The 20,724-nt window shown below is 38.9% G+C and overlaps 1 protein-coding gene across 2 annotated transcripts in view; it reads right to left on the reverse strand.

The window, feature by feature from the left end:
• Positions 1–336: 336 nt before the first annotated feature.
• Positions 337–20,724, reverse strand: part of PITPNM3 (PITPNM family member 3) — a 36,310-nt gene continuing 15,922 nt past the window's right edge. The window contains exons 5-19 of one of the 2 annotated variants that reach the window (XM_041482658.1): positions 18,777–19,012; positions 17,639–17,828; positions 15,876–15,995; positions 15,452–15,633; positions 13,998–14,167; positions 12,318–12,488; positions 11,059–11,253; positions 10,225–10,373; positions 8,516–8,632; positions 7,758–7,874; positions 6,454–6,602; positions 5,287–5,436; positions 4,273–4,456; positions 3,763–3,891; positions 337–3,378 (exon numbers count right to left, since the gene is read on the reverse strand). In XM_041482658.1, the coding sequence (XP_041338592.1) occupies positions 3,070–3,378; positions 3,763–3,891; positions 4,273–4,456; positions 5,287–5,436; positions 6,454–6,602; positions 7,758–7,874; positions 8,516–8,632; positions 10,225–10,373; positions 11,059–11,253; positions 12,318–12,488; positions 13,998–14,167; positions 15,452–15,633; positions 15,876–15,995; positions 17,639–17,828; positions 18,777–19,012 (2,568 nt within the window). In that variant the 3' untranslated portion in view covers positions 337–3,069. The remainder of the gene's footprint in view (positions 3,379–3,762; positions 3,892–4,272; positions 4,457–5,286; positions 5,437–6,453; positions 6,603–7,757; positions 7,875–8,515; positions 8,633–10,224; positions 10,374–11,058; positions 11,254–12,317; positions 12,489–13,997; positions 14,168–15,451; positions 15,634–15,875; positions 15,996–17,638; positions 17,829–18,776; positions 19,013–20,724) is intronic. The other variant, XM_041482659.1, reaches the window with a different exon arrangement.

Genomic DNA, 20,724 nt, shown 5'->3' on the forward strand with positions numbered 1-20,724 from the left:
CAGAAACTGCAGCAATGAGGACTTGCAATCAAGAATAAGATGACTGCAGGATCAAACTTAGCCTCAGCGAATGGCTTCCTAGGGGACTGATCTTTCATGAAAACACAAGTAGAACTGAAATCCAATTGCAAGCCGAATGCCTGTGAATGACTGGATGCAGTTTCATGTGGAAAAAGTGTGTAACTAAAAAGCCTGTGTCACCATTTTACCAAAGTGCACAGCTGGAGTGTGAGATTGCAAGATAAACCATTCTAGCCATGAGCAATCAGCAGTGCTGGAATTATGCAAATGCCATATAAGCCCTCATACATTGTAAGAAAACAAAGTTAGGGAAAGTATTTTCAGCTTGATTTTAATACCACGTGTAGAAACTTTGAAATTGTTACCACACTAAACCATACACATGCACACACTTGTTTTACTCCTATTAGCTCCCAATATTCTTAAGGGAAGCCAGCACAGTGACTACTGTAAAGGTGACCCAGCTATTAACAGAGATCCACAAAATCAGAGTCTTCATGACATGGAACCCTGTAAAATGACTTTATGCCTCCAAGAGTAAAAGACAGCCCTTTATAAGCTAGGAGATTTTTATAACCTTGTACTCAGACACTATTTCCTTCAGTACAGTCACAGAATTACACACAGATCCCTCTTTTGAAAGGAAGTAGACCTTTCTACCACAGCAAATGAAAACAAAAAATAGGTTTTCAAGTCTCTTGGGTGATAGAGGTAGATGGCTAAAACAACAGTAGCTTTGAACAGGAATAGTGATTACAGTCAGGAGATATGCTGAACAACATCCAATGACTAAAAAGAACTTTTTGATCAGTCAGTATTTTAGACCCCTCATCAAACTTAAAATTTTCCTAGCAAGTTCCTCTCTCACAAGGATTCCCATGCCTATTAAAATTAACAAGCAGGAGCGTGCTAACAGTAAATTCACTAGAAGGAGATGGAGGCTGGTGGACCTGTGCAACCTCATCATGGTGCAAAGCACAGAAGAAATGGACTATGTGACTAGAATTAATCCATGCAGTGGGCTGAGAGAAAACATGGAATAATACCTCCAACTTCATGGATTCAAGAACTATGATACTACTGGGAAAGCATTTGTAAATGTTAAGAGTGTTTCAATGTAGTTTGCAAGCTATTTTTCATTTAGCTTTTGTAGCAACAGAGCACAAAACCCTAGCCCCTTGTAACGTATTTACCTGCTCCCAAAGAGTGTTTGCTACCAGACGTTTTACATCTTTCCTTAATCTTCAGCAGAGATTATCCCTTCCCTTAAAGGAAGCATTAGAAAAAAAAAACCCAAAAACCAGATCAACCTACTACTGATGTGCCAGAGATATTTCAGGAAGTTTCAAATAGGTAGCTGACTACCTTGCCAAGTAATGTCTGAAAATATAAATCAAACATCTCCACTTACAAGCTATTTTGCTGCCTCTTAAGGCAAAGCTACACTTCTACGCCCTTCCAAAAGCCCACTGAAACTTCATGGTTAACAGAAAGTACAGACTTACTTTACTTCTGCACTGTCTTAAAAGTTTTCCATTGCATTTGTTGTTTTACATGTTAACTTTCAAAATCATTAACCAACTTGGTGAGAGACTGCATCTGGTCTAGCAAAACCTGAAAGTGGGGTGGAGAGGTATAACACCCTCTCCACCCCAATTCCCTGAAATAAAAAAACAAACAACAAACCTGAAAAAGGAAAGTTCTTTTGATTTCAAGATTTCTCAGTGTCAACAGTATGTTTTTAACTCTAAACAAAAGGGAGTTTTATGTGTGCTTGTAACTTCATTGCAGGTTTTAAAACATGCATCAGTTCAGTCATTAAAATTCTCTTGATGAATTTCCATGGAAGTATCTGCATGAAGAATCTGCAAACTGCTACTATGTTAAAGTAACTATAATGCTCTAGAAATATTACTACTTAGGGAAAACATCACATATTTTACTTCTAGTAAGTCCATTGAGAGATCAGAGAGAAATTTCAATCAGTAGAGAAATGTCTGTGTGGCACCTGTATTTCTGCATGTCCACTCTTTGAAGCTCAAATGCTATAAATCTGAATGCTACAGATTGTCTTAATGCAGCAGTTGCTGTGAAACATGAGAAGGTAAACAAGTTATCAATTTATTTAATTAATTATTTTTTCCCTCCAGTGTAAATATTCTAGTTCAAATAATTTAAAAAGCAGTTGCTCTGAAGGTTGCAGATCCCTTAGTAAAACAGCTCCTTTCAGCTTGCCCTCTTAGGATCTGACTCTCGGACTGAGATCATCAGAGCCATCTTCTTTGGAGCAGTCCACACATTTTTGCACAGTCATCAAGTTCCACAAACAATGTGATCTTTGTACAGTTGCACACTACTTTGGTTACAACAACACTAACTGTGTTCAAACTGTGGCTGACAAATTTATTCTAACACCAAGTTTTTATGTTTGGTTCACAAGTGAAGTTCTTGCATTTATTTGTCCAGCGCCTCACACAAACATGAGTGCCCATGTTGGAGTCTGCTGACCAACACTGTAGGCCGAAAGGAAACCTTGGGTTTAAGGCACCCAGGAAGCATCTTGTTGTAGAAGTCCTAACCACCCGCTATTGTAGCTCCCACTGCTGCCTCCCTTTATCACTTTCATTGAAAAGTGAAGTGGAAAGAGACTACTTAATGTTTAAAGTGTAAACCTCCTCTGTAACCTACAGGACCTACCCTTGATGCTGTGTTGGGTGCAGCTAATTAGCTGATACCACAATCCTTCTGAGTAAAATCAGTATCTTTTCCTCTTATTGCACATATTTTATCTGTTCCCAAAAATAACCTGTTGCTATGATGATAAACTTGTGATAGTTTTAGATTGTTTTAAACTTCCCCAATAAACATGGTAAGAGGAAGAGACTGGAAGTGCCCCAGTTGGTGTACGAAGGCAGATTTCAGAACAGGGAAGACTCCAAGGTACATATTCCTGTCCACTTCTCTTAATTTAGAGCTGCCTAAATACTACCTTTCAGGCATGCCTAAAAGTTTGATGGGGTGCATCCAAGATCTACAGTCCCAATCCTCCTAGGGAATAGATTCAAATTTGTGAACTCCACCTCGAACCCAAGCAATGGAAGGCAAATGCCTGTCATGATCTTTGTCGGATTCAGGCTGGCTCTGAGCACGCTCTGGCTTGGGGTTTAGCGAAGGTGGGTCGGGCTGCTGCACAGACATAGTCCTGCGGAGGTGATTTCTCTTGCGCAAGAACTCCGGCTGTGAGTGGAGGCCAAAGCTGCCTTTTCTCAAGATCATCCGAGAGTTGTTCTTTTTGGGTCGTGAATGGAGACTAAACTCCAGCGAGGCCAAGTGGGCTGCATAACCTTCACTGAGGAACTGAAATAGGGAGAAAAGAAGGGAGTGACAAATTACTGATGCCTTGACCTATGAGGGCTATGAGGTATTAAGTTTTGATCACTGGCATCCCAGTTAGACACCTACAAAATACTAATATCCCCTACCCTCAATTTTCTTTTCAAGTGACCCATTTAATTTTATCATTCAGAAATATGCAGTGCATGCACTTGTAGATACAACCCGCAACCACTTGATTCTCTTTACTATTCACCCTTCCAGAAAATGCCTCATTTGTAACCCCAGCTGCCTTTCTCTGAATTACTGTTGCTGCTTTGTGTATTTGTGAGTTTGCACATGCATTTACTTGCATGCATTGCCTTTTCTTCCCTAGGACTTCCTGACTGAATAGCAAAAGTTACTTACTTGGCACTGTGCCTGGTATTTCTTTGTGGATCGTCCAACTATGTAGATCTGGGATGGTGACAGAGCCAAGACACTGTACACAGAAATATCCTTCATGGAACCGTATGCGGCACAGATTTTGATGTGGCACTGAAACAAACATTACTTCCAAAGTGAACACACTATTGAACATCATGCAACTACAAGGCTGGTGCTTGATTTACAGTAAAGCAGCATATGAGTTCCCTGTTAACAATTTCAATCTGTAAACCACAGAAAGCTACATTGGTCTACCTGTCTGTGAGCAAGAACTACAGCTAAGTGCACAGGAAAGAACAAGCAGTTAATTTACTGGCTTGTCATGATTGGAGGTCCCTTTGGATGTTTTATCAGCTTTCCTTGCTCTTTAAAAAGCGAGAAAAGAAGTGAGGAATGGCAAAAAGACTTTGTGATGTTCAGAAGGAAGGGAGATCTCTACTGAATTGCATTCCCTGAAAAGAGGTTTTAAGGCCCTAAATAGGTTTCTAGTACCTCTTGCATGAGATTCCGGAGAAAAATAGTCTTTTGTCGCAGTGGGTCGTGAACAAGTCCATCTGAGAAGAAGATCATCCCTTGTGGGAAATTGTGTTGGGACAACCACGAAACTACACGCTGTTTCTGCATATCTGGACGGCCGGTGATGTAGATAATCAGATATCCCAGGTCCTGCCAATGCCTGTCAGAAGAAGCAGTTAAATTATTTAAGTGCAGAAAGAGAAACAATACTCACAGGTCAGGTCAGCATCTTTTTCCAGACCAGTTAGAAGTCATATGATACCCTTCAACAAGTGAAAAGCAGCATGCCTAAGTCTCTGCTCCAATCAAGAAACTAAGTAATAATGTCTACACCTTGGGGGAGGTGAAGGAAAGCAAGAGACATACTTGTACAAAATATTATCTAAAATATGAGAGCCATTCAAAAATATACTTAGAATAAACCTTACAACACATCGGGTACTGCTACTTTTGAAATCTTTAATGGGATTTCCTGCCATTTCAGCTATAAGGAATAGAAACCCTTGAAAACTGACGTATCTACATTCTCATGCAAGTCCCAAAGTTAGAATTGCCTTTTCCCATCCAGTGCAACATTAACAGACCTGCAATAATGAATTAAAAGGCCTTTTAATTTTTCCTCCAAAAAACATTCTTGTATTCCTGGCAACTGATATTTTTTAAGTACAAATATGTCCTTATTTGAAATTAGTGAAACACAAAATACACATGGAATCATTATTAACTCACTGCACACACTTCACAATCATATTCCTACAAAGCAACTTTTTATCTTTAGGCAATTTAAACTACAAATTTCAATGTAATTCACAGGACTCTAATATTGCTCTGAAATTCAGGCAGATGTGCTGTGCAAGAAAATATAGAAATGTATCTGCAGAGAATCTTGGCCCTTAGAAAATTGCTGTCTGTTTAGTATGACAACTTTTTTCCTTCCTACAGTGCTCAAAGCAGGAAGTCAGAGATTTGAAGTGCTCACACCTCATTTACCTGACAACATCAACGGCCCCCGCTCGGACTTTGGGGTCACTTCCCATAATTGAAACACTTGCTGCAAAGGAACCATCAATGCTGAACACAACACATTCCATCCCTCGGGGCAGTACAGTCAGGTAACTTGCTGCACTGCTCTGGTCCCCTCTGCAGAGTCAAAGCAATAAATTAATTTAAAAAGCAAAATGTCAGAAAGTATTTTCTGCATGTTCTAGTTAAGATTTGAAATTAGATCTTTCTAGACCTACAGCTTTAAAAATCACTGTCAAATATGGCTTCTGATTTCAGTCTTACATGTGACAATCAAAACTTACACTTTCAGGAAATAGAGAGAGAAATTTGGAAGCTGATCTTAATAAGAAATCACATGCATACAAATAACCAAAAGGATTAGAAAAAAAACCCACAAACCACCTTGAATAATACTCTAATTACTACTCAAACTTTCTCCACAAGCTTTAAGTTGGTAATATGGACATTAGCCACTCTCTATTCTTCCAAATATCCCCCCTTGCAATGGGAATGCCAGTTGAGAAAAGTAAAAAACAAAAAACAAAAGCAGCAAACAAACAAACAAAAACAAACAAACAACCAAAAAACAATGCAGTCATACATCACTCTTGTCATGGAAGGACATGTGAAAACCATTTCCTTATAATGTATTTTCCCCAAGAGAACTGGATGTTAAAAAATGGATAAATGACAAGGAAATCCAAAGCTCTTCCCACCCCACCACCTCACGTTCCCTAAAACCTGCAATCTAAAGACCACATTCATGTCTGGTGATGAAGATTCCTACAATATGTGCTCACAGCCTAATGAACAAAGACACGGCAATTTATTTTGTTCCTCTTTGAAACTTCCTGCACTCTAAATCTTCTTTTTTGAATATAATTTTATTTGCATTTATTTTCTTGAATTGATTGCCTTTTTTATTAAACTGAGGTAAAACATTTTCTCCTTCTCAAGTTGCACTAAATAGGATTGTAAGATGACTTTGGACTTTGTTAACTGGTAGATAACAACACATGCTGTTTCAGCTAAATTCTCCTCATTGATTTAATCTCCCAAGCAGGGATTCTAATGACATTTTTACTCCGTTTTGAAGTTCCTTCCTGATCACCACAACCCATCAAAGCTTTAGTTCCAGTTTGGAGTTATTACCTGACCACCATTTTGATGGGATACACACCAACTCTCAGTCTCTTCTGTTCAGGTATATTGTAGGATATTCGTCCACTGCTGTTGGATATCTCTGTGTCAAAATACACCCACCTGCCCGAAGATGGCTCAGTCATTATGAAGATATCCACCTGCAAAAGCAATGAAACACTAATCCAGTGTGACAGTCAACAAAACGCCCGCTATGTGCAAGGCCTGCCAAGCCTAGATAATATTCGTATCTCCAACCGTGGTTGGTAGTCAAAGCTTACAAGGAAGTTTGAAGGAACTTCATTACTCAGTAAGAACTTCAAAGAGAGTCCTCTCAATAAGCAAATGCTTTCTAACATACAAAAGTTTATTGCCTTCATAATTTATTGTCTTCATAATTTAAAGCCCTGATCTAAGCACTGCATGTGTCAAACACAGAGGTCAGAAATCTGGGAGGAGCCCTAAACTAGGAAAAAGACAATTTTATCTTGCATGGCTATATTACCTTTTCGCACACTAAACCTACAAAAAAAACCACGCTGCATCTGGTTATTGAGACGAACTCTTTCCTACAAAACAGTTCAAATTATCAAAAGATTTCATCAATTTCAACTGAAATATTTAATCAAAATTAACATAAAGGATATTAAATAATTTGCTAGACCTGAAACAGGCCAAGCAAAGCCTACACGCTTCAGTTTTGCCCTCAGCTCAGCAGCATTGCTCTCTTGCTTTGCACAGAGACTCCTACAATCTCAGTGAATATGGAAAAATGTGTTCACTTGATGCTCGGCTTCATTAGCTGTACGCCTGGTTCCTGCAGGCAGCTTTAGGAATGACTGTTTCAATTGTGTCACATTACTACTAATTTCTAAAACTAATCTTTACTTGCCCATGTGTAAGATACAGCAGCCACCTAGCTTCTAGAATGCCTATTCTTTTATCTAGCCGTTTTACTTGGATAGGGTGATACATGGTTTTCTTTTACTGCTTTGTCAACTACTCTAAAATTCTTTTTCCTTCTTCCTCGGAAAGCTGTCTCCAGTAGGTGGCACAGCTGGATGGCAGGTTCAGAAGCCACTGTACAGCACACTCACCACCAACCAAAGGAGACAGCCATGATCAGGTAAGAGAGATGAGATTTCAGAAAAAGGTCAGATATCAGGAAAGCCCACTTTATAGCACATCTCTGCTTAAGTAGTAGGGGGCTAGTGACATTTCCCCTCACTGTGAGGCTTTCTCTGACACTGTGCATGTGTGCTACATTCAACAACTGTTTCAAGTAAAACTAAGAAAATTGATTACTCAGACTTCACCTTTTCACCTGTTAAAGCCACCATGTCCAGAGGTCCATACATGAAGCGCCCAACCAGTACCTGAGGACCATCCTCTGCTGCAATGACATCATTAGCTCGGTGATTAGCAGTCACATTCTGAAATAAGAGCAGAAGATGGGAAGGGGGCTGTTGGTTTTTGTCACAAGGCTGCTGTCTCTATTTTGTATGAACAGTGACACAGAAACACAGTCCTGGACAGTATGTCTGAGGTACATGAAGTGCACTGCAGTCCCATTTCAGCCAGAGCCAAATTTCTACTAATGGTGGGTTCCTGAATAGACTTTCTAGAGAGAGTACTCAAGATGACCAAATAAGAGAGAACATTTAAAGGAAAGCCAATTCTTTTTCACTTCAAGTGGTGCCACAGAGTCACATAATTATGTGCAGGCACATGCATTTTAACTGACGTTACTAATTGACTTAGCACCTGAAGAAAGTAGGAAACATATTTGCTTGGCTTATGGATTTGTCTAGCATAAAAGAAACCTCTTTGTATAATGGAAACTGAGGGCCTGTCTGTTATTTAAAGAAAGAAATATACTTTCTCCCAACATGAAGTGATAAACCAAGAGGAAATTGCTCATATTCCCTAACCATTAATCTGCCTGCCTCTGGATTACATTACCAGTTTTCAGCTCTTTAGTGATATTCATCTTACTCAGGGAGATCAAACTCGACTTGAATTTCTGCCAAACCCATGTTCCATAGCTGCCATATATATTCAGAGTTAAACTTACCCTCAATTTGACATGTGTCCTCTTGCGTAGCCATTTTTCTCGTGGATTGGATGGACTTAGTGTTTCTGGATCCAGGTTGTCATTTTCTTTGAAATTTACATTTTCATATCTCATCACCTGAAATTATATTAATATTTTAATAAATAGCTTGTGCCCTGGCAAGTCCTGGTACTTGGCAAAGAAAAAGAAATTACACTGCTGCCCCAGTTGAGTGACACTGCAGAGCCAAAAGCACAATGGAAGTAGAGAGGTAAAGCTGTATGTTCACAAAAACTGCACAGACAAAGAAACTGCTTTCACTCTGTTGGCCAATACTTAATTTCAAATAGTTATTGAACAGCTTTTTCATTCACAGCAGAGCCTGCACATTCCTCCACAGAAAATGGTGAAAACATTAGGATGGTATCAAGTGACAAGTCACATTGTCTTGATTATGGTCTGCAAAGACAGTAAAGCAGCATAAAACCACAGAAGCATTTTTAATGTCCTTTATGGGGCAGACATCAGACTCCTGACTTCATCTGTATTGATTTTCTACACATCTACTCAGAGAGAATGTTTCTTATCCCTTTTGGGTATTACTGTTTCAATAGGTGATAGGTAGGGACCCACAAGGACCACTGTCATACACATTCTTAAAATGTAAATATCACACATTTACCCAGAAACTTTCATGTCCAACTCAGATTTCAGGACACAACCCACAGAATTCAGAATCTGGGTGTGGGTTATGCCACATTTCAATTGAAACCAGAAGCCCTGTCTCACTGAAATCTGTGGGTTGAACCTGAAATCACAAATAGATTTTGAATGAGAAACAGATTAGCAAATTTTTCAAGTTGAACAGCTGGTTTTCTGTGCTGAAGTTTTACAATCTCGGTGTCCTTGCTAGAAGAGTGGTCTAGAACCATTTTAGAAGATGTTTTATATGAAGTCCCTTGAGTAAAATCATGCTGCAATCAGTGTCAGCAAAGCAGCTGGCTTGCAACGAATTACAGTAATGCTGAGAAGTAAGCATGGTTTTTAACAAATTGGCATAAATTCTATTCACTAGAGGTAATGTGCAGGCAATATATGCAGGGCACAGGGCATTCAGGAGCCATTAGTCTCATTCTCAACCCCCAACAAGGGCAGAAGGTCCAGACTGTACTGGAACTAACTAGTCCTTTATGTAGAGCTGTAGCTCACATACTGCTTTAGAGATATGTTCTAAATGCTTGAAAGGCTGATTAAATTCTAAAAGCTGTAATGTGCTTACAAGGCTAGGAAAGTGTCCTGTAAAGGAGAGACTCGACTTTCTTATGGAAGCAGTACTTTCAAACTGCTTTACTATCAGATGTATGCTGGTATAGGGAGCATATATAATGATGTAAGGGAGATATATAATGATGTAAGGCTGGAGATAGCCTATTCCTTCAAAAACAGGACAAAATTAATATATAATACAGGGTTAGACTGATCTGGGGCATGGGAGGGGTGAGATATGCATAAAGGCACGTTATTACTGGTCACAAAGTAGCAATGCTAATGGTGAGCTCATTGTCCCCTTTACCTCTCCAATAAATCCATATCTGTCACTCCTAAATGCACTTGTATGTGATGCATCCACACTCAGCCATCTAACTGACCTAAAGATTTAAAGACTGACCCTTGAAAAATTTACAATCACAAGGTTATCTGTTGCAGAGAGGAAAAAAAAAATCAGTTACCTGTCTTAAGATGAAGGCCACAACATCTGTTGATTCCCAGTAGCTGGCATGAAAGAGATGTGGCAGGGCCACTGTTGGAAAGGCTGTCAGCACATCTGGACAATACAAGGCATAATCTATTCGTTTTGTTCCCCACCACTTTGCAGTAACTACAAAAAATGAAACAAAATAGCATAACATTTCTGTATCAGTAATTTCTTGCTGTCTTCATTTTAAGCTAGATAATGGAATTAGGTCTTCTGCTTTCATAATCTTGACATTTTAAGTCTGTTAAAGGTATCTATCATTCAAAAAAGTACAGTTTTTACTGACTGCATCATTACTTAACAGCCTGACATCTAAAGAGTTCTTCTGGGTCCAAGTTTTGGGAAGCAGAAATCACTTCAGCATGATCCCCACTGCTTTCTGGTCCATGGAAAATGTACAGTGAAAGACTATTACTTTTATGATCATGTCATAGGTAAGAATTGCAAATGCCTACCAAACAGTGAAACAAATATTGAGAGAGAGAGAGAGAGATGCAACCCTTATTTACCTATACTGCTTCATGCCTGGAACATGACCATAAACCCCTGTTACTATGAAACTCCTGTGGCTAGTTATGAGGAACACCGTCATACAAAACTGTGACTTCTTTTCTATTACTTTATCTATCTAATTACAAACAGAAAAGAAAGATAACTTATGTTATATAAAATTGCAGAAACTTGGGCTGTTCTCCTTCTCCCCAAATTCCAAGCAGTTATCTTTTCATAATCAACTTTTTCACAGAAACAATGTGAAGGGAAAGGCTGTTGCCATATCCAACAGCACATGGCACCAAGCTTCACTCACTGTTGGTGAGGCATGCTGATGGCAAGCTTTCAGTTGACCCCGAGTTTTCACTGTTTGTGCTGGCCAAGCTCAACTTTCTTGTTTTCCCTTGTGGGTGATCAGATGCATTTGGAGATCCAGGACTCTCCTGAGAGAACGGTATGTTCAAAGAGCTATTCTCAAGGAACAGACCACTGTGGTTGTGGAGAGCATCACCTGCATGTTTCAAAAATTAAAATAACAATTAAAAAAAAAAAAGTATGCACACCATGGTTTTGAAACCAATGTTTGTGTGTGTATCTTATTTCTTTATTTATTAATTTATTTTTAAATGCAGGGCTAATGAGCGTTTTCCTGAATGACATCACATTTAATGCCCATGGATGAAACTTCCTCCTTCAGAGTGAGAATAGCATGACATAGCATGACTGTATGGAGAAAGCACACACCCTACTGCCATGAACGTGCAATAGCAGCTGGGTGTTTTTGGCCAGGATCTTCCAAACTGGGTAGTGACGCTGGGATGCCATTTTACTTCACACTCAACCCTACTAATCTTAAAGTCATTTTCTGAGAAGAACTACATAGCCCTGGGAGTCTGTGATACTTCTCTGGTCCTCTTTCTGACATAAGCAAAATGTCCTTTTTTGCATACCATGACAAGTCAAAGATACTTAATGCCTATATGATTTTACCTTATTTTCTATCAAGTCAAAAAAGCACAATTCCTTCTACTAGCACCTTGCTCATCCACCCCTTCCTCTTTCTTCCCTAGAAATCAATCTATTTTTTTTTTTCCTGGCTTCAAATCTTCATTACCAATGCAACTGTTGCTTAGTAACCCACCTAGGAGAAGTGCAATCAAGACTGCTCAGTGGTCTGATTTGTCCTAGTAGATATCTACAACAAACCAACCACAAGTGACCAAAAGAAACAACACGTGAAGATCTAGGCATAGATCAACTAACTGTAAAAATAAATTGTTTTAAATGATAGTCAAAGATGGAATTTTCCAAGTGACATTTCAACTACAACAGGGTTTTGGCCTTCAAACTCCTCTTTAACACAACTAGTATCACAAACCTCATGCATAAGAATAATTCTTTTCTTAGTAATCTTCTTTGGTTCCACACTTGCTAAGTATGTCTGTGCTACTCAGTCCCAGATGACTTGTTTTTAGCATGCTGGCACATTGCTATTTCAAATTCTCTTGAGCTGTATAAGGAGAGAACACTTATGAGATCAACAGGCAATGAGAGCTACGAAAACAGGCACTATACCTAACTGGTGAGATCTTCCATCCCCTAGTGGGTATCTCTGGTACCGTGGGACACTGAATGGAGGAAGAAGATGGAATCTTTTCTCCAACAGTGGTTCAAGTCTGCAGGCAGAGGGGTCAGCAGAGTGAAAGAAGCTGTAAACTTGGCTGCAGGCTGGTCGGACCTGGCATACTTGGATGAGAATAAGATAGAGAAAAAGAGGTCAGTATTGCTGCTTTACAATTTTCATGGAGTCTGTACAGAAACATAGTTAATATGGTCTTCTGCAAACTCCAGATTAGCACACAGCTGGCCAAATTGAATTGTTTCCTATTTCATATGTAAAGAACACTTCACTGCACCAGAGTTTACAGAGACATCACAATCTGAAATGCAGGCACATAGGAAATGTGAAGAGCAGCAGAAGAGAAACAGAACAAAGCAAGAAATGAAAAAGAGTTTAAGAATCTTGTAAATACAATACTGAGCATTATAGCTGTGATGCTCAGCACCTCAAATATATACCAGCAAAACAGTCTGATGGGCTTGTGTCACCCCGAGGACTTAAACCTAGGGGACAGCAGAACCTTCCCTTATATTATGAAAACTAATTCTAACAAAACAAATAAATAAATACATCTGAATTTTATCTGTCACATTTTCAGGTAGCTTTCTACCCTTCATTTCAGTGAAGAGGGTACCTGACTCTTCTCAGCTAATTTCCAACTGTCTGCATGATAGATTTGTCTGTTTTCCTCTCAACTGTGTCACAATTATCATTTTAAAATGGGATTCTTTCATCATATGCACCTCTAAAGACTAATTATGCTTCAAGTAGACACTGCTCACCTCAGAATGTGTTTGAAATGCCCATCAGTTGAGCTGCTTTCAAAGCATACTCCTTTGCAGGGTACCCGAGGAAGGATGGAAGTGAGAGCTAATTTGAAGAAAATAGTTTAAAATACTAGTAACTAACATGAAATTTTCCTTTCAAAGAGCCTGGAGGGTAGCAGAGCAGAGACTGGGGAAAGAACTGGCTAGGAAAAAAAAAACCAAACCCTTGGGAGTCCTGAATTGTTGTCTCTTGTCATTATTGCAACAGATCTTCTCCCTCACCTGACGAACGAATGCAGCATTTCCTATAAAGATGCTGTGTTATCCAAAGCTCATACCATGCCAAGATACAAAGCATGCGCCAAATAATGAAAAGTAATCTTTTAACTGAAAAACTTTAAAAATCCAGATGCTTTAGAAATAAAATTTTAAAAATCCTCTGTGTGTCTGGTCACTAGGCTCTGTTACTAGAGAGGAAGAATGGCTCACAAGCAACACACCCGAGGGCCAAACCCACCCACAAAGCCAGACATGAACAAGAGGTAATGCTGAACCAAGCAGAGATGTTATTTTTGGTATTGATTTCAAGGACTGATCCTTGCTGAAGTGTGAGCTTCATGATGTATGACATGAAGTATATAATTAACAGCAGAACTTACAACACACTTTTGTAAGCGAGCAGTGACATTCCCGGAGCAATCCTCATCACCTCTGTACCTACCTACATTAACATTCCCATCTCTTAAAGGAAGAAACTTACCTCACTCCCTGACTTTAACTAGGCTCCTTTATTTACCTCCTTTTTGTGTGAGCCTCTTTGTTTACAAAGGTCTTTATGCATCCTGTATTTTAACCCCAAGAACTTACCATCCAGACCAGGCAGAACAGTGCTCCTCATGGCCAGCACCAAACCAAGCGGTGATCCAAAAAGGAAGAAATCAGACACCTCAAATTCAAATCGGCCCAGATTTACTTCTGAGAGACTGGAATCCACAGGAGGAAGGTCTGCACCATCTTTCAACACACTTGAGTGGATGCTGAACAAAGAAAATATTGAATCAAAAGTAATAAAGAGGGCATTCAGGAAAAAACCCAAAACATTCCCAAAACAGGATGCTTAGAAAGTTTTAGCAATGGCATTTAGATCCAAGCAATACACTTTAAAATTGTAAAATGATATTGCAGTATAGCAGCCATGATTTTCAGGGCGGCTATTCAGTAAATTTACTGCCTTCAATATGCAAGAGTTTCCTGCAATTATTCTACACAATACTTGATAAAATTTTGCCAGGATCATGAATATTCAAATCTACTGTTTTAAATATAACACAGTATTTCTCCTGTAAAAGAACCTAAAAGTGACTGTCCAAACAAATCTTCATGTTTTCAGTCGCAGATAAGAGAAAAACAACCATTCTGTCTCAGAGGAAAAACATTCTACAACACACTGATATCCAGAAAATGCAATGTTTTCAAAATAAATGCAGAATAGTCAACAAAAACAAAGCAAAGGACATTCAGTCAAAGCAAGACTACAGAATTACCTTAATCTGCTACTAAGAAAAATGCCAGACTTGAAGTAAAGCACAGTAGTAAGTCTACACTATACTCAACTCCAGCAGAACTGCAACTTCAACATACAGTAAGTCTTCCTCCTCTGCATCACTCACAATGAAATAAAGGTAATAGGAAGATAGACAGAGGAAACAAAAACCTGAATAGTTCAGGTAAGTAAAAAAAAAAATAGCTTAGAACCAGCAGGAGCAATGAGACACAGGGAATGCTTATGTTCCTATCCCATGTATTTCAAAGGCTTTTCAGGATAAAGGAAAACTAAGTTAACTTCTCCCCCTAGTCCCTTCCTCATTTAAGCCAAATATTTATGCAGAGATTTTTTCTGTTGTTGCTTTAAGGCTGATCTGAATAGCTTATAGACCAATGGGAGAAGCTAAAGCAATTATCTCACTAGAGAATAATAAAAGTCCTGAAAGTGAAGTCAGAGGGATTGTTGGAAAGAAACAGGTAACAGAAATTTATAATTATAAAGTATTAATCCATCTTGTTTTGAGTGGGGCGTACTGAAGAAGTAAAACTTTGTGCATTCATTTTTGCATGTTCAAAACCCTCACAACTGAATAAAGTATTAAATAAAAAACTTTCCAGATGTGAGCATGTTCATACTAGACCCACTAAATCCATAGTTTTCTTTGAGGGAGAGACAAGAACTTTAAGCAAACCTCCAGAAACATACCACAAACAATAACAATGCCTCTGTGTTCTGGTGCTAACAGGTTCCTTTCAATGGCAAGCCCACTGGTTACCTGGACAGGAATGCATGATGCTGGGTTATGGTGTCACACTCATAAGTGGATGAGTCACTCTGCTTCCGAGGCAGCGGTGGCCTTTGCTTCTCATCCTCCAGGATTCCCGAGATGTCAATATTGCTTTTGCTCAGGTGTTTGCTGTCACCCAGACCGGAGTCCTCTGCCAAGAGTGGATTATCCTTCAGAAAAAGAACAGAGCAACGGGAAGATTTAGGCAGATAATAAAATACAAAAGAGCTTATATGAAATGCCTGCACTTATACATATGACCTCACTTAATCCAACAAAGGATGGAAGGGATTAAAAATTTCTCTTTGCAGTAGAAGGACAGAGATGAAGACTAAATTTCCCTGGTTTATATGAAGCTGATTTCCTCCATGGACTGCATCTATTTCAGCTCTATGTATTTTTTTCTCTTCACCTGGATGCTGCTGATGCTTCCCCTCCTGCTACTGTTCCGACTCTCGTAAGCTGTATTAGAATTATAGCAGATGGCATCAAAGCCCAAAATTCCTCCAATGCAGTCACCTATAAGACACACCTGAAAAAAAGATTTTTTTTGGAGATGTAGTAAGTGTTTTCAAAAGAGACAAAAAGCATCACAGTACTGTAGAGGAGTTTCTGTCTTACTTCATTCCCTTGTTACTGGTTTTTACACTTCAGTTTATATTGCAGCTACTTTTTTTCTACTTTCTTTTATCACCAGAAATATGCCCTATGCGAAGAATATCTGTGCCAGGGACTATTTTGACGAGTGGGAGTTAATTTGTTCTACATATAAAATCAAAAAAGGCAATCTCTGATCTAATGAGCTTGGAATGCAAATTGACAGAAGAGACGAAAATATGAAAGGAAAGATCCACACAGGGCGCATGTCAGGATATATGACATTCAATCAGTACAGGGCTTATTCAGAGTCAGAGCTAAAATTTCTATCTAAGGAAGAAAGCAAAGCACTTTAGAGAGCACAGAGAAGTCACTTCCATTTTAACTGTGCTTGTAGTTGATGGTGAAAATTCTGTGGAACATACAGAGGTCAAGCAGAGTCTTCCACAATAAGTAACATGCATTATTGTAAACCACAAGAGAGACTTTTTTGTAGCTTTGCCAAGGAAAAAAATCATAACACTAAAGTTCTATTGAGAAAGTTTTCAGATTGTTTTTGTAACTGGTATCATTCTTCTTTACATAATTTCACCTTTCATAATGTTCTGTCACTGCAGCTGGGCTGGTTTTATGTTTTAATCAAGAACAGTTTACTATGCATTGTAAAAATGGCTTCCAACCAAATTTTAGTCTAAAAATACTGATGTACCACAGCATAATCTTATTAGTGCTATGGAAAATAATTTGTGTAATAAGACACATGCTTCCCTTCAAAGTTTACACTGTACTCTATATTAAATGTATTTTCTTTCTTTTTCTGAAGTGTGGAGGTCACTGTACTTGAAGGAAGTGCACGTTTCTGGCCATTGTCGATGGCCCCATTACAAAATAATATCAGTAACTCACATAGGGTATCATATTTCTATGTGAAGCAGGAGGTTTTGTAATCTAAAGATGGTAAAGCAGGAACAATAACTGACAGCTGCTGTCAGCTGAAGGAAACCTGTAGGTGACTTCACTGGTTTGTAGGTCACACCACAAAAATCACATTATTTCTCCAGAATTAGACAGGAAATCTGCAACACTGCTAGCAACTGAGTCTTCTATCTTGCCTCTATTGCTTTATTACTACAGTGATGGAGGCAAAGAAGAAATAATTGTTCAGTATTTGATTTCTTAAGATCTTGAAGGTATCCCAATTTTTCCACCTGCTATGTCTGAAGAACTCATTAACACAGGTGATCATTTGTCTCAGGCTGGCATGCTTGTTTGCTATGTACCTTGCTTATTGTACTATGGCAAAGGAAGAGGTTAGGAGTCAAAATGCTTGTGGAAGAATGTATATAATCTTCCACCAGATGAGTAAATCCACGAGAGACAGTGTACAGGATTCCAAAAGTGCCTGTCTTGCGCTGGACATGGAGAAGGTACTTTGTGTAGGTGATCCCATGCTAACATTCACTGGTCACATTTGTAGTGTCCCACACTGATAACTCAAACCCCTCAACATAATGGCTTAAAACCAAACAGCCTTGCCCTGAAGACATTTTACTTTGATGTAAGAGAAAATAGTCTTACCTGTCCATTAAAACCAGCCCCATCAGTAGATTTGAGAAACTCATTATAAACTTGATTGGCTCTACTGATCACCATGGCAACGGCATCCTGGTACTGAGGAGATGAAACAGCCAGCAAAGGCAAGGCAGCCAGTGGGATGTGGTCTTCACTGCTGCTGAGACAGCTCTCATCATAGCTGTAGGGATTTAGGCTAGAAAAGGACATGTTATCATCAGGAAAACTACAAGAGGCAGCACACAGCATTAGAGAATGAGCAATTACTAACAGAAATGGGTTGGGCTACTGCAGCTCGCAATGAGCAAACACAGGAAGGATCATTTTCTCAGAGAATTCAGCTCCTTAAAAAAACCAAAGCATTACTGCTTTAGGTGAATGGGATCACACTAGAAAGCATTTCTGTAATTAAACACACTTGGTGCAATTGCTCTACATACAACTAGACATAATTTTAAATGGCAATGACATGATTACATTTCAGCTTTTGTTTCCCCCCCATATAGTAACTCACTACACCAGAGAGCAGAATCCAACAATCACAATGGAATAGTTTCCTAGAACACAAGTGTGACAGGTGTATTGTTTAAAAGCATATTCAGACATTTTCCCAGTGTCCAGTCTTTTCAAAAAGATGAAACAAAGCTGCACACATTCTGCAATCACAGTAAATGTTTGCATAGTAACATCTGGCAAAAAGGAGATGACTTAATTGAAAATGCAAACTGAAATCTGATAGAATGCCAGCTTTACTTTAGTGGATGTGTACCCCCAAGTTTCTCAGTAAGTCTGTTGATCATGTCTTGACTGATTTTTACTGATGAGTGGGAAAACAACTCACAGAGAGCTAAAGATAGAAGGCACATCAGTGTGTGCCAGATTCTCTTAGATTAAGTTGACTGTCCTTTAGAGATTAAAGAAAAGCAGCTGAGGAAGAGCCACTTCTGAAGTGGATACATCCAATAAAAATTTATTTTAAAACAAATTCAGCCACTTGGAAAAGGGTGAAAGATCATTGCAAGTCTTCCAGTCAGCAGAAGATTAAGAATGAATCACAGCATTTCATTATGAAATACTTAGGTCACAGAAAACCATTCAAAACCACAAAGCATAACCAAACACCTGGGAATGCAAATCAACTTACCTGGAAACAAGAGAGAAAGCTGCTGAACAAATTGCTGGGCAGGGAACAAGTCTCATTAAGATGTGGCCCAAAGAGGCGGGGAAATGGGCTCGAGTCACTTTCTCAAACACAGAGCTGAAGGTGTTGATGTCTGCCAGCTTGCTGCTGTGGTCTCCACTTCCAGTGTCTAATATGTTCCCCCCATGTAGGATCAAAATTAACACGTGAGTTTTGCAGTTCTGGTGTTGAACTCCTTCCTGTGAGAAAAACATGAAATAGGAAAGGGGGAGGCATTTTTACAGACTTTGTTAGTTTACTTGGTGTCAACATTAGCAGTGATTTTTTTTTTCCTGACACCCCCACCATGCTAATTTTTTGATATTTGCTTTCACTGGAGTGGGTGGGGGTGTGTGTGTATGTGCACATGTCCTGTGTTCCATTTAATTCAAGCATGTCTGAATCACATAGAGCCCACTATGCTCTGACACAAGCCCTGTGCAACACAGATGTAGGTTTCAGATCAACAAAGATTAAGACAGCTTTGTTTACATCAGAAGTTACTTTAAATACTCTGAGACTGGAGAAAAATTCCAAACTCCACAGGCAGCATAAGCAATTATCTGTCTAGGTATCCTAGTGATTGCTTAAGTTACCGTCAAGGTTCTCATTCAAATCATCACAAGTCCAAAAAAGACAAATTCCTCTGCCATTGAAAACATTCAGCAAAAGCAGATGATGCAGTTATCTCAGAATTTTGAGACTGGTAGCTTCTTATAAAAATGAAAGACACTAACTGAAAAAGTAAAAAAATGCATGATTGCTGATATCCATAAAACTCACAAACAAATTAATGAATATGTGAATAGGTGCATACACAGACAATAATCACCATGTTTCCTACTTGAAACCAGAAAAGCATTTTGAATGTCTCACAATTTCACTTTTTTTATCCTCTTTACCCCTTGATACTCATGTGCACTCCAAGAACTCAGTAATACATTAAAAGATTAGATTTTTTGTTATTAAATCTTGACTACTATTTTTTCTTCACTTTGGATGACAGGATTCCTGAAGATTTCTAATTCCTGACCAAATATGAACACAGTGCAAAAACAACAGTAATGGCTTTTTGTCTAAGGATCATTAAATGCTAGATTGGGTGATTCACTCAGAATCAGGCAATGTTCTGGACAGTTTATTCTTAAGTTCTGGAATGAAAGGAAATGGGTAACTTTAGCACTTGTATTATGGTGACAGAGAAATGGCTGAAAATGAGAGAATCGTAGGTTATTCCACTATCTCTGTTTAGCCCATGAATTTCAGTATCCAGTAAAAGTATTCATTCTGAAGGCATTTTGCTGACCTGACTTGTATCTGCTTAAATACAGGAGAATCATGCGAGCATTTTTCAGGTTCCACTTTTCTGTGCACTGATTTACAATTTCCTTCTCCATAAGGTTTCATTCCAGTTTTCAGAAGAGAAATTTAATTCCCTTTAAAAGCTAAATGTAGTTCCTTCCATGGACAATGTCTGCTTGTAACTAAGCACCACTGCTGAGGAGTTGGTGGAACTGCTCAGAGAAAAAAATCAAGTGGTCAATATTGCTGAAGTCACTGGTATGAGAAGTCTCTCAGCTGAATTTAACTGGTATCTTTCACAGGAAGACTCAAAGGGAAAAAAATTAATTTGTCTCTCAGCAGTAGCTCAGTCATGACTTACACAAGGTACTCAAGGACTAACTGACTGGAGTCTATCAATGACTGTCATCATTTTAAGGGAGCTGTAGGAGTGAGCTCTTCAAAAATGGTAAAGTAGACATTTTCATTACCTGTCCTATGTATGGACACAGAACCTTAATTGGTTTTCTGGAAGGACCACATGTTGAGATTCTTTCCTGCTTCGAAAAAACTGCAATTCTTTTATTGTCAAATTCATGACTGCTCCTGAATCTGCTTCACAAAACCTGCA

This window comes from Pyrgilauda ruficollis, unplaced genomic scaffold (assembly GCF_017590135.1).
Source record: "Pyrgilauda ruficollis isolate IOZ18807 unplaced genomic scaffold, ASM1759013v1 scaffold59, whole genome shotgun sequence".
Classification (NCBI taxonomy): Eukaryota; Metazoa; Chordata; class Aves; order Passeriformes; family Passeridae; genus Pyrgilauda; species Pyrgilauda ruficollis.